Below are 15,377 nucleotides of genomic sequence, written 5' to 3'. Positions count from 1 at the left end.
ATGAACGCGCTGCAGGTGCCGTATAAGGGAGGATGTTCCTAGGTGGTTGACGTCCCTACCCCTACTTATTTCACCTTTACATATGGTACATATGGCAAGACAGTTGTTGTCCGGATTAGGATAGAAATATTGCCAGACCAAAGAGGTGGAATGTTTGGTCTTCTGCCCAGGCATGACCGTGATGGGCTTTTTCATCCCACGGACAACAACTGTCTCCCCCGGAGCCTGATTTAAACAAACCACATCACCATCAGAATCCTCCTCGCCAACTTCCTCCTCAGCGCCAGCTACACCAGTATCCTCATCCTGTTGTACTTCAACAGTGACATCTTCAATTTGCATATCAGCAAGTGGACTGTGGGTGCTCCTTTCAGCACTTGCAGGGGGCGTGCAAATGGTGGAAAGAGCCACCTCTTCCCGTCCAGTGCTGGGAAGGTCAGGCATCGCAACCACCACCACACTTGGACTCTCTTTGGGGATTTGTGATATCTTCTTAGAAAGCACAGTTCTTCGCTGTGCTTTTGCCAGCTTAACTCTTTTGATTTTTTTAGTGGGAGGAGTGCTTCCATCGTCATGTGAAGCTGAACCACTAGTCATGAACATACTAGGGATCGACCTTAGCCGTTCCTTGCCACTCCGTGTCGTAAATGGCATATTGGCAAGTTTACGTTTCTCTTCAGCTGATTTAAATGTCTTTTTCAAGGTCATTTTCCTGAACTTTGCCATTTGGGATTGTATGTGCCCTCTACTATGACATTGGGCATCGGCCTTGGCAGACGACGTTGATGGCATGTTATCGTCTATGTCATGACTAGTGGCAGCAGCTTCAGCACTAGGAGGAAGTGGTTCTTGATCTTTCTCTATTTTATTTTTATCGGAGAAAGTTTGGTCCTCCATTTATGTTATATCGATTTGATATATACGTGCGGCTAAACACAGAAAATAATTTTTTTTTTGGTTCGGACTGGAGTGTACTTTGTGGGTTACAGCACCCTTTAACGGTCAAGCCAGCCGGCCCTTTACTTATGACACAGGCGCACGCTTGGCACTACTTTGTTGATGCACGTGTGGCTACTGCGCACACAATTCACAAACACAGAAAATAATTTTTTTTTTGGTTTGGACTGGAGTGTACTTTGGGGGTTACAGCACCCTTTAACGGTCAAGCCAGCTGGCCCTTTACTTATGACACAGGCGCACGCTTGGCACTACTTTGTTGATGCACATGCGGCTACTGCGCACACAATTCACAAACACAGAAAATATTTTTTTTTTTGGTTTGGACTGGAGTGTACTTTGGGGTTTACAGCACCCTTTAACGGTCAAGCCAGCCGGCCCTTTACTTATGACACAGGCGCACGTTTGGCACTACTTTGTTGATGCACGTGCGGCTACTGCGCACACAATTCACAAACACAGAAAATAATTTTTTTTTTGGTTTGGACTGGAGTGTACTTTCGGGGGTTACAGCACCCTTAACGGTCAAGCCAGCCGGCCCTTTACTTATGACACAGGCGCACGCTTGGCACTACTTTGTTGATGCACGTGCGGCTACTGCGCACACAATTCACAAACACAGAAAATAATTTTTTTTTGGTTTGGACTGGAGTGTACTTTCGGGGGTTACAGCACCCTTTAACGGTCAAGCCAGCCGGCCCTTTACTTATGACACAGGCGCACGCTTGGCACTACTTTGTTGATGCACGTGCGGCTACTGCGCACACAATTCACAAACACAGAAAATAATTTTTTTTTAGGTTTGGACTGGAGTGTACTTTCGGGGGTTACAGCACCCTTAACGGTCAAGCCAGCCGGCCCTTTACTTATGACACAGGCGCACGCTTGGCACTACTTTGTTGATGCACGTGCGGCTACTGCGCACACAATTCACAAACACAGAAAATAATTTTTTTTTTGGTTTGGACTGGAGTGTACGTTCGGGGGTTACAGCACCCTTAACGGTCAAGCCAGCCGGCCCTTTACTTATGACACAGGCGCACGCTTGGCACTACTTTGTTGATGCACGTGCGGCTACTGCGCACACAATTCACAAACACAGAAAATAATTTTTTTTTTGGTTTGGACTGGAGTGTACTTTCGGGGGTTACAGCACCCTTAACGGTCAAGCCAGCCGGCCCTTTACTTATGACACAGGCGAACGCTTGACACTACTTTGTTGATGCACGTGCGGCTACTGCGCACACAATTCACAAACACAGAAAATAATTTTTTTTTGGTTTGGACTGGAGTGTACTTTCAGGGGTTACAGCACCCTTTAACGGTCAAGCCAGCCGGCCCTTTACTTATGACACAGGCGCACGCTTGGCACTACTTTGTTGATGCACGTGCGGCTACTGCGCACACAATTCACAAACACAGAAAATAATTTTTTTTTGGTTTGGACTGGAGTGTACTTTCGGGGGTTACAGCACCCTTTAACGGTCAAGCCAGCCGGCCCTTTACTTATGACACAGGGGCACTCTTGGCACTACTTTGTTGATGCACATGCGGCTACTGCGCACACAATTCACAAACACAGAAAATAATTTTTTTTTAGGTTTGGACTGGAGTGTACTTTCGGGGGTTACAGCACCCTTAACGGTCAAGCCAGCCGGCCCTTTACTTATGACACAGGCGCACGCTTGGCACTACTTTGTTGATGCACGTGCGGCTACTGCGCACACAATTCACAAACACAGAAAATAATTTTTTTTTTGGTTTGGACTGGAGTGTACTTTCGGGGGTTACAGCACCCTTAACGGTCAAGCCAGCCGGCCCTTTACTTATGACACAGGCGCACGCTTGGCACTACTTTGTTGATGCACGTGCGGCTACTGCGCACACAATTCACAAACACAGAAAATAATTTTTTTTTTGGTTTGGACTGGAGTGTACTTTCGGGGGTTACAGCACCCTTAACGGTCAAGCCAGCCGGCCCTTTACTTATGACACAGGCGCACGCTTGGCACTACTTTGTTGATGCACGTGCGGCTACTGCGCACACAATTCACAAACACAGAAAATATATTATTTTTTTAGCACTTGGGGGGAGCACCCCTGATGGACAGAGCACCCCCTGGACAACACTACAGCACCCCTTTAGGACTGGGACACTGCACAGGACTTTGGAGTGGACACAGCCCCTATGGAGAACTGACTGCACAACACAGTCCAGCCAGCCCCTATGGACTTTGAAGTAGTGGACACAGCCCCTATTAACAACAGCAGCACAGCACAACACAGCCAGCCCCTATGGACTTTGAAGTAGTGGACAACAGCAGCACTACACTACACTACACTACACAGCACTAACTCCCACCCTCCCTCTTCACTGTCCACAGCCGAGTGAGAAAATGGCGCCGACGCGGGTACCTTATATAGGATCCAAAACCCGCGAGACTCGGAAGGCGGGATGATGACGTTTTGCCTCGATGTCAGATCCGAGTCAGGCGGGAAAAGTCGAGCCTGACTCGGATCGGACTCGGATCGGGGGGGCTCGGGGGGGTTCGGATTTCAGAAATCCGAACCCGCTCACCCCTAATCCTTACTGACCTTTATTATCCATATTTCCTTTCTTAGGAGATTATTCACTATTTGTTTTTATACTTTATGAACATTTTGATTGTCATGCATCAACCTTCCTCTAAAATAATTATATAAGGTTTTCAAGCATCAAATAAATACAGTATATTGTTATGAATATAGCTACAATCAGTTAATACAGCTTATAATTTGCATTCAAAAAGATTTATACATTTAAAATAGCATTTGGTAAAGTTACTATCATAACAAATGAACTTTATTTGTACAAGAAAAATGAGCCTCTCTGGAATAAATCTCACTGGAGAATGTGATCTGCCATTGTGTATAGAACAGTATTTCAGTATAGTCATTTCTTTTAAATATTTTTAGGTTTTGGTATGAAAATCCAAATGTTTTCACCAAGGACCAGAGAATGGAGCTTAAAAAACATTCTCTTTCACGTGTGATTTGTGATAATACTGGCCTAACGCATGTACCGCCTGATGTCTTTCTCATGGGAAGCTATCCAGATGGCTATGAATCTTGTCATGATATCCCTGGCATAAACCTCCAAGCTTGGAAAGAGAAATTAGAACGTGGTAATTGTTTTACGATTTGTTCCCTACTAATATTGTGCATGGACTTTGCAAATTTAAAGTTTAAAATTTGTTGGGAATCAGCACCAACAATGCTGAACTTCTGCTATCCCCGTGTGTAACAAGGCAGTGAATGAGGTGCAGGGAGTGCTCTCATCCCTAATACTCCTTTTATACCAAAAGTCCCGGGTCTGACCGGGGGTTTGGAACATGCTTCCAACCCGTATCAGACCCGGGACAGACCCTTTCCCACTGCGGTGCCAACCCGGGTTATGCCAGAGTTGGCACCATTCACACCAGACCCGGCATTGCAGTGGATGCTTGGAGATACTGTCATCTCCAAGCACCGCTGAAGCCAGCCAATCAGCTAGCATGCGGCGTGACCCGGGTCATCGTAACCTGGGTCACGTCATTTACACTGCAGGGTGACACGGGAATAACCCGTGCTCAACCCTGCAAGCCAACCGGACCCAGGTTGATCCATTTACACTGACAAAAATTTTGGGTTGATGCACATTTACATGCATCAACCCGGGATTTTTAAGTCAGTGTAAAAGGGGTATAAGTCACTGCCTAGTGGCACACGGAACATAGCAGAAGCTCAGTACCTGTTGGCATGATTCATTCTCTCACTGCAACTTACAGTATCTAATACATTCACATTGTGGTACACACATATGGCTGGTCACTATTCATGTTCTTGATGTAATGTAAAGATTATCTATATAAGAGAAAATTGGCTACAGCGCTAATATAGATCGTCTTTTCCAAAGATTTAATTTATAGAGTTCAATCTCAATTCAATATTGGCAGCTGAAAAGTCTCTATAGGGGTGGAAATGCCCCATATTATCTTTAACGGAGAAACAAACAAGAAAAAATGGACTTTGCGCTTTTTGCTTATTAATAATCTGAAATGACAGAATGATAACAACTAGACTCGATCTTGTATGGGTAAATGTACAGTTTTATTCATAAAACATTAGAAGCATCTATTGCATATAAGTGACCAAATTACTAATAATCATACATATATAAACAACATATCTCAAATATAAAACCTTAATAATGCATATAAAACTACAATAGCATATTGAGCACCACACATAAAAACATGTATTGCAGGCCCGCTTGTGATTAGCTTGTATACTCTTATTTTGCCAGTATGGGAATTCCTCTTAGAGGTAGATTAAGTACACCACTTTGCATATATCTCAATAGTCACTAAGTATCAATTATTTAAGCAAGTATTCCTTTTTCCAAATACAGGATGATGTCCTTTGAGTCCGTACAGGGCTGCCGGACTGAACACTAAGTCTGTACTGAATTACTGCCAATGCCGTGTAATAGTAATAAGTTCTCCTTAAGGAAACAGACTCAGGACCTCATTCAGAGTCGGTCGTAAGGGAAAAGGGTCCGGATATGCAAATGAAGCGCTCGCAAGTTGCGTCGTTAAGAAGGGATAGTTAGCTGGACGAGCGATTGGAGGATGCGGCCATAAGACTGAAAACACGCCCCCTTCTCGTTCGCAATACACGTCATCTCCGGGCATATAAGGATTAATCGAGACCATCGGAGCTGGTCGTAGAGCTTAAGGTTGACCATACCCTCTCTTAAGCACTACGATCAAGTCAGTGTCAAAACCTCCCATGTCACATGTGCCATGACACTACTTAGTTAATTATGCACTCCCATAAAACGCCGTTTGCATAGACAGGCACGCCTGCGTTCGGATCTCCACTCCCCCGTTCACAAGCACCGCACCTTACCCTGTTACCACCCACAAACTCCTCATCCTGTCACTCAAACTAACGACCTGGCTGTGTTCAAGGAGAGAGCAATTTCTGATTGTAATAGCTAGTTTGCGCACGTGCATTGTGAAATTTACGCATGCGCAGTTTAGCGAACAATGGTGGCGTACGACCGAGCCGCCGCAACGACCGACTCTGAATGAGGTCCTCAGTCCTGCTGATGTGTAAATACACTTAGGTTTCCTGGAAGACCATTAATACAAGTGTTCTGTACGCTGCTTAGGGTAGAGGCAGCACAGCGGATGTAATGGTAGCTTGTCTCTCAATGGATAGTGCTAAGCAGCCTGATGGCTCACTTACATTGATGCCCCGAAGCTTGTCTCAGATAGAAGTAAGCCTCTCCCGTCAATAATCATAAGCGTACATGGTCATTCAGATGGTTGATATACCAAAATGTAACTTGCTCCGTACCAGGATTAATCAATAGGTACTTTGGCGGTGCTCATCTGAGTGCTGAAGAATGCAAAAAATAGGGTATCCACTGACGCATTTTGCCCCTCTTTCCACTTTTTCGAAAAAGCCCCCACAGTGGAAAGAGGGGTGTATTGGGGGGGGTTAGGGGGGTTTAGCTTTAGGGATAGGCACTAGGGGAAGGGTTTGGGTTAGGCACTAAGGGGGTGGGTTAGGGTTAGGCACCTGGAACGGGGAGGTTAGGGTTAGGCACCAAAGAGGGATGGTTAGGGCAGGGAGGGGGGAGGGTTAGCATACTGACCAACTGGTGTCGGTATGCCCAGCCCTTTCATGATGCCGGTGTCGGGATTCTAATAGCTGGGATCCCAAGCGCCGGCATCTGATACCGATTCCGTTTATGTATGTGATACACTGTTCATGTGGCTGTTAACAGTTTTACTTTTATATGTTCTCTATATTGAAAGTTACATTTTATAACATATATACTATTATTTCTAAGAGTGTCACCACATGAGAGTATTCCTTTTTTTTGTGTGTGTTTAATAATATGTATTGTACTCCAGGGGTGCACCACCAGTCTCTAATGTTAGTATACAGAACTCAATAGGCCAGTTACTGATCCTTTTGCACCTGTTGAGAATTGGATTTAAGGCCGACTATACTGGTTTACCATTAATATTGCTGTTTTTGCGATTTATCCTGTGAGTGAAGCTATATCTTGAATGTTTTAGTAATATTCCAGTAAGATATCACATATAAAGGGGATTTCCTCTATTAGGGACACAGTTTTCATGATACAATTTTCTCCTTTCCTTTAAGATTACACACAAATCTGATGTTTAGGCTTAGATTAGGCAACTCGCATCAATACATAAACAGAAAAAATCCATAGGAGTCACTCTCTCTCTCTCTCGTTCTATTGTCTCTAGTTTGGTGGAAAATGAGGCAGTGATCTTAACGGTAATGATAAGAAGTAACAGACACATCCCTTAATATATACGTTCAGCCATTCTGTTCTGAAAGTTGTGAAGCGTAACTTTTATTACAGAGATAAAATGGATGTAACAAGTGGCCGGGGATATGACAATACAAAAGAGTTGTCATGGTTAAAACGATGAGAGAAGGGGATTTGACCTGATCATTGGTCTTCCGAGTAACTGTCCTGAATTTCTAATGTTACTTCGAAATATATAAATGCCTTCTCATTTTTCACCAAGACAAATTTTTGATTAGAGCCATAAAACAAAGATAAACATCAAGAAGGATTTAACCAGCAAATATCTTTATTGCAGGAACATCTTGTGGTCTTCCAGTGAAGACAGAAAATGGTGACTTTGTGTATTGTTCAGACACAGTGATCATTTATTTTTGTCACTCTGGCTATCGCTTAGTAGGACATGAAGAATTAGCCTGTCAAGGAAGTCAATGGACTAACAAACCACCATTATGTACAGGTACCATTTACTATAATGCACTACACTATACAGCCTAACGTTGATCTGTGAGATTTGAATTAAAAATAAACTAAGAGAGCAGTTTCTTGCATATTTTTTATAACCAACAAGAAAACTGGGACAGTTGACTTTCAGTATTTAGCTGGGGGTTAATGGACTCAGGGTCTCATTCAGACCCGCTCGCGAGCGCAGGACTCTTGCAAGCGGGTCGATGGTACCCAAATGCTTTTATGTTAAGACTGGTGACTGCTCTCTTTATCCTACAACATTATATATATATATATATATATATATATATATATGTATATTAGGGGTGTGCACCGGCCACTTTTCGTGTTTTGCTTTTGGATCTGGATCTTTCTTCGTGTTTTGGATCTGGATTGGTTTTGCCAAAACCACCCTTCCGTGTTTTGGATTCTGGGTTTTGTGTTTTGGATCTGTATTTTTTTTTAAAAAAGCATAAAAACAGCTAAAATCACAGAATTTGTGTGTTTTTCTGCTCCTCTGCTATTATCAACCTCAATAACCTTAATTTCCACAAATTTCCAGTCTATTCTGAACACCTCACAATAGTGTTTTTATATCCAAAAGGTTGCACCGAGGTAGCTGGATGACTATGCTAAGAGATACGAGTGGGTGGCACAAACACGTGGTCCATCTAGGAGTGACACTGCAGTGGCAGACAGGATGGCAGTTTGAAAAACTAAGCCCCAAACAGTACATAATTCAAAGAAAAAAAGAGGTGCAAGATGGAATTGTCCTTGGGCCCTCCCACCCACCCTTATGTTGTATAAACAGGACATGCACACTTTAACAAACCAAACATTTCAGCGCCAGGGTCTGCCACACGACTGTGGCTGAAATGATTGGTTCGTTTGGGCCCCCACAAAACAAGCTGGCAAATAATCTGTCCCTGCACAAACTGGCTCTACAGAGGCAAGATGTCGTCCTCATCCTCCTCATCCACCGATCCCTCACCCTCTTCAGTGTAGTGTACATCCTCATCCTCACAGAGTATTAATTCGTCCCCGCTGGAATCCACAACCACAGGTCCCTCTGTACGTTCTGGAGGCTGGTCTCCCTGGAAGAGTTGATAATTCATTTTATGAACTTCATCTTCTCCACATTTTGTGGAAGCAACCTTCTACGCCTTTCGCTGACAAGGTTCCCGGCTGCACTAAACACTCTTTTGGAGTACACACTGGAGGGGGGGCAACTCAGGTAAAATAGAGCCAGTTTGTACAGGGACCTCCAAATTGCTTCTTTTTCCTGCCAGTACAGGTACGGACTGTCTGACATGCCTACTTGGATGCTGTCACCGATGTAATCCTTTAACAGACAGACGCACGCTTGTCGCTGCTGCTTTGAGGATGCAAGTGCGGCTACAGCCCACACAATTCACAAAGACAGAAAAAAAAGAAGAATATTTTTATTGTTTGTGGAGCACACTTTGAGGGTGTCACCACCCTTTAACAGACAGACGCACGCTTGTCGCTGCTGCTTTGAGGACAGTATCATATGCAGTGACAGTAGACTTGTCAGAAATTGTTGGCACGTCCTTCAGTCCGGACCAGATGTCCAAACCAGCCCTTGACTTATGACACAGGCGCACGCTTGGCGCTGCTACTATGTTGATGCACGTGCGGCTACATCGCACACAAGTCACAAACACATTAAAAAAATAGTTTTTTATTTTTTGGAGCACTTTGAGGGTTACACCACCCTTTAACAGACAGACGCACGCTTGTCGCTGCTGCTTTAAGGATGCAGGTGCGGCTACAGCCCACACATTTCACAAAGACAGAAAAAAAAAGAAGAATATTATTATTGTTTGTGGAGCGCAATTGTTTAGTAAAAGTAGTGGTGTTCCTTCTTCCTCTCTGGGATGATGAACAACTCCCAGCAGCAGCAACAGCACTAGGAGGAAGTGGTTCTTGATCTTTCCCTATTTTATTTTTATCGGAGAAAGTTTGGTCCTCCATTTATGTTATATTGATATATACTTGTGGCTAATGCGCACACAAACACAGAAAATATTTTTTATTTTTGCTGGAGAGTAGTGCACTTTGTGGGTTACACCACCCTTTAAGAAATGAGCCAGCCGGCTCTTTACTTATGGGACACAGGCGCACGCTTGGCGCTGCCCCTTTGTTGATGCACGTGCAGCCACAGTGCACACAATTCACAAACACAGAAAATATTTTTTTATTAGGTTTGGAGTGTACTTTGGGGGTTACAGCACCCTTTAACGGTCAAGCCAGCTGGCCCATTACTTATGACACAGGCGCATGCTTGGCACTACTTTGTTGATGCACGTGCGGCTACTGCGCACACAATTCACAAACACAGAAAATATTTATTTATTTGGTTTGGACTGGAGTGTACTTTGGGGGTTACAGCACCCTTTAACGGTCAAGCCAGCCGGCCCTTTACTTATGACACAGGCGCACGCTTGGCACTTTTTTGTTGAAGCACGTGCGGCTACTGCGCACAGCACACAATTCACAAACACAGAAAATATTTTTTTATTTGGTTTGGAGTGTACTTTGGGGGTTACAGCACCCTTTAACGGTCAAGCCAGCCGGCCCTTTACTTATGACACAGGCGCATGCTTGGCACTACTTTGTTGATGCACGTGCGGCTACTGCGCACACAATTCACAAACACAGAAAATATTTTTTTATTTGGTTTGGAGTGTACTTTGGGGGTTACAGCACTCTTTAACGGTCAAGCCAGCCGGCCCTTTACTTATGACACAGGCGCATGCTCGGCACTACTTTGTTGATGCACGTGCGGCTACTGCGCACACAAATCAGAAACACAGAAAAAAAATTTTTATTTGGTTTGGAGTGTACTTTGGGGGTTACAGCACCCCTTAACGGTCAAGCCAGCCGGCCCTTTACTTATGACACAGGCGCACGCTTGGCACTACTTTGTTGATGCACGTGCGGCTACTGCGCACACAATTCACAAACACAGAAAATATTTATTTATTTGGTTTGGACTGGAGTGTACTTTGGGGGTTACAGCACCCTTTAACGGTCAAGCCAGCCGGCCCTTTACTTATGACACAGGCGCACGCTTGGCACTTTTTTGTTGAAGCACGTGCGGCTACTGCGCACAGCACACAATTCACAAACACAGAAAATATTTTTTTATTTGGTTTGGAGTGTACTTTGGGGGTTACAGCACCCTTTAACGGTCAAGCCAGCCGGCCCTTTACTTATGACACAGGCACATGCTTGGCACTACTTTGTTGATGCACGTGCGGCTACTGCGCACACAATTCACAAACACAGAAAATATTTTTTTATTAGGTTTGGACTGGAGTGTACTTTGGGGGTTACAGCACCCTTTAACGGTCAAGCCAGCCGGCCCTTTACTTATGACACAGGCGCACGCTTGGCACTTTTTTGTTGAAGCACGTGCGGCTACTGCGCACAGCACACAATTCACAAACACAGAAAATATTTTTTTATTTGGTTTGGAGTGTACTTTGGGGGTTACAGCACCCTTTAACGGTCAAGCCAGCCGGCCCTTTACTTATGACACAGGCGCATGCTTGGCACTACTTTGTTGATGCACGTGCGGCTACTGCGCACACAATTCACAAACACAGAAAATATTTTTTTATTTGGTTTGGAGTGTACTTTGGGGGTTACAGCACCCTTTAACGGTCAAGCCAGCCGGCCCTTTACTTATGACACAGGCGCACGCTTGGCACTACTTTGTTTATGCACGTGCGGCTACTGCGCACACAATTCACAAACACAGAAAATATTTTTTTATTTGGTTTGGAGTGTACTTTGGGGGTTACAGCACTCTTTAACGGTCAAGCCAGCCGGCCCTTTACTTATGACACAGGCGCATGCTCGGCACTACTTTGTTGATGCACGTGCGGCTACTGCGCACACAATTCACAAACACAGAAAAAAATTTTTTATTTGGTTTGGAGTGTACTTTGGGGGTTACAGCACCCCTTAACGGTCAAGCCAGCCGGCCCTTTACTTATGACACAGGCGCACGCTTGGCACTACTTTGTTTATGCACGTGCGGCTACTGCGCACACAATTCACAAACACAGAAAATATTTTTTTATTTGGTTTGGAGTGTACTTTGGGGGTTACATCACCCTTTAACGGTCAAGCCAGCCGGCCCTTTACTTATGACACAGGCGCACGCTTGGCACTACTTTGTTGATGCACGTGCGGCTACTGCGCACACAATTCACAAACACAGAAAAAATAATTTTTTTTTAGCACTTGGGTGGAGCACCCCTGACAGACAGAGCACCTCCTGGACAACACTACAGCACCCCTTTAGGACTGGGACACTGCACAGGACTTTGGAGTGGACACAGCCCCTATGGACAACTGACTGCACAACACAGTCCAGGCAGCCCCTATGGACTTTGAAGTAGTGGACACAGCCCCTATTAACAACAGCAGCACAGCACAACACAACACAGCCAGCCCCTATGGACTTTGAAGTAGTGGACACAGCTCCTATGGACAACAGCAGCACAGCGCAGCACAGCACAACACTACTCTGCACTACACTACACTACACAGCCCAACCAGCCCTAACTCCCACCCTCCCTCTTCACTGTCCACAGCCGAGTGAGAAAATGGCGCCGATGCGGGTACCTTATATAGGATCCAAAACCCGCGAGACCCGGAAGGCGGGATGATGACGTTTTGCCTCGATTTCAGATCCGAGTCAGGCGGGAAAAGTCGAGCCTGACTCGGATCGGCCTCGGATCGGGGGGGCTCGGGGGGTTCGGATTTCAGAAATCCGAACCCGCTCACCCCTAATATATATATATATATATATATATATATATATATATAGATATAGATATATATATTAGCTTACTTGGACCTACAGAAATACAAATCATGTATGAAACATCACAACCACATGTGGTAACAGTACAAGCTAGTATTTACTGTTTAATATAGAAATAATACATCTACTGTATGTAATTGTATTATGTCATGTGTGTTGTTAGTGTCATATATGTTTTTTATTAAATACTTATATTTTTATTGAGAGAAGCTCTTATCTAATAATTCATTCTCAGTCATATTATACCATTATTATTTTATAAATACATCTTACACTTAGAGCGCAGTCCAACCTCTGTATTTTTGGAAGTGTGTGTTTAATTTGGGCCAGCTGGTTACTGGCTAATTGGGCTTTCACCATTTACGGTGGATAAATACCAAAATAAAGCTCAAGGATAAATAGTTGTTAGGTAGCTAACATACTATAAATAGTCAGAGCTGGATTGAGACCTCATGGGGCCCTATCCAAGATACCAGTTGGGGCCCCCTTCCCACAAACAATCCAATACACTATATTTTTGTTCCTGATTCATGCCCCTTACATTATTGTCAATTTTCCTCCTTATATTCAAAGCTTTAAATATTACAGAAATTACAAACATGGTGTAATGATTAGCATTACTGCTTCACTGCTCTGAGGTCATGGGTTCCATTTCCACCACAGCCCTGTGTGGAGTTTGTATATTCTCCACGTACTTGCGTAGATTTCCTTACAAACTCCAAAAATATACTGGTAGGTCAACTGGCTCCCAACAAAAAACGTAACCCTAGTGTGTACGTGTACATGTGTTTAGGGCAGACTAGATGGGCCAAGTAAGTCTTAACTGCTGACAAATTCTATTTTTAAACATTAAAAATGAACATAAAAGGAGAATAACACAGAGAACATTCTAGGGGACTTACTGTATATACAATACAGGAACAGCTTTAGTGACCAATGTACACTACATTCTTAATATTTTACCACACTGGCACAAAGTAACTTCGGTCACATTTCTTACCCATTCTGGTATTTGGTCTGAGCAACAACTGAACCTCTTAACTATTCTAAATGCTTTTATGCATTGAGTTGCTGCCTTATGACTGGCTGATCAGATATTTGCATTAATAAAGTATACTAGTGTAATTAATAAGGTGGATACTGTGTAATGTTATCAGTTGATGATCTACTGTGTAATTTATACACTAACCCCAACGCTATCAGTTGCTGAATCTACCATCACACCACCCTGAATGCATCCACAGCAAAGTCACTGAATGACCTGAATCCTGACATGTTATACCCATGGTCCCAGCAGTTGTAGTACATGATGAGCTGGCCACATAAAGACTCAGGTGCATAAGATGCTGCTAGGGAACAAGGCAACAAGGGTGTTCACTCTATTTCTGCTACCAGACATTGGCAACAATAGTGTGTCCCTGTTTATGAGGTAATCACCACCACAAACACTACAGAATCACTGACATTATACTATCGACAGGCACTACCAACACTAGCACTAACATTACACTACCAGCACACGCTGCATCACTAGCACTGACATTACACTACCAGCACACACTGCATCACCAGCACTGACATTACACTACCAGCACACACTGCATCACCAGTACTGACATTACACTACCAGCACACACTGCATCACCAGCACTAACATTACACTACCAGCACACACTGCATCACCAGCACTGACATTACACTACCAGCACACGCTGCATCACCAGCACTGACATTACACTACCAGCACACTCTGCATAACCAGCACTGACATTACACTACCAGCACACACTGCATCACTAGCACTGACATTACACTACCAGCACACGCTGCATCACTAGCACTGACATTACACTACCAGTACACGCTGCATCACCAGCACTGACATTACACTATCAGCACACACTGCATCACCAGCACTAACATTACACTACCAGCACACACTGCATCACCAGCACTGACATTACACTACCAGCACACACTGCATCACCAGCACTGACATTACACTATCAGCACACACTGCATCACCAGCACTAACATTACACTACCAGCACACACTGCATCACTAGCACTAACATTACACTACCAGCACACGCTGCATCACTAGCACTGACATTACACTACCAGCACACACTGCATCACTAGCACTGACATTACACTACCAGCACACACTGCATCACTAGCACTAACATTACACTACCAGCACACACTGCATCACTAGCACTGACATTACACTATCAGCACACAATGCATCACTAGCACTGACATTACACTACCAGCACACAGTGCATCACTAGCACTGACATTACACTACCAGCACACGCTCCATCACTAGCACTGACATTACACTACCAGCACACACTGCCTCACTAGCACTGACATTACACTACCAGCACACACTGCATCACCAGCACTGACATTACACTACCAGCACACACTGCATCACTAGCACTGACATTACACTACCAGCACACGCTGCATCACTAGCACTGACATTACACTACCAGCACACGCTGCCTCACTAGCACTGACATTACACTACCAGCACACGCTGCATCACTAGCACTGGCATTACACTACCAGCACACGCTGCATCACTAGCACTGACATTACACTACCAGCACACGCTGCCTCACTAGCACTGACATTACACTACCAGCGCACGCTGCGTCACTAGCACTGACATTACACTACCAGCGCACGCTGCATCACTAGCACTGACATTACACTACCAGCACA

At 44.4% G+C, this 15,377-nt stretch overlaps 1 protein-coding gene across 1 annotated transcript in view; it reads left to right on the top strand.

Annotated features, from left to right (window-relative positions):
- The window catches only part of TPO (thyroid peroxidase), a 300,270-nt gene that overhangs the window by 142,031 nt on the left and 142,862 nt on the right, over positions 1 to 15,377 (top strand). The window contains exons 11-12 of the mRNA XM_088448842.1: positions 3,913 to 4,121; positions 7,632 to 7,793. Of these exons, the coding sequence (XP_088304968.1) occupies positions 3,913 to 4,121; positions 7,632 to 7,793 (371 nt within the window). The remainder of the gene's footprint in view (positions 1 to 3,912; positions 4,122 to 7,631; positions 7,794 to 15,377) is intronic.

Source organism: Taudactylus pleione, unplaced genomic scaffold (genome assembly GCF_031769625.1).
Source record: "Taudactylus pleione unplaced genomic scaffold, aTauple2 ptg000468l, whole genome shotgun sequence".
Lineage (NCBI taxonomy): Eukaryota > Metazoa > Chordata > Amphibia > Anura > Myobatrachidae > Taudactylus > Taudactylus pleione.
This window is presented reverse-complemented; position numbering and strand designations above follow the sequence as displayed.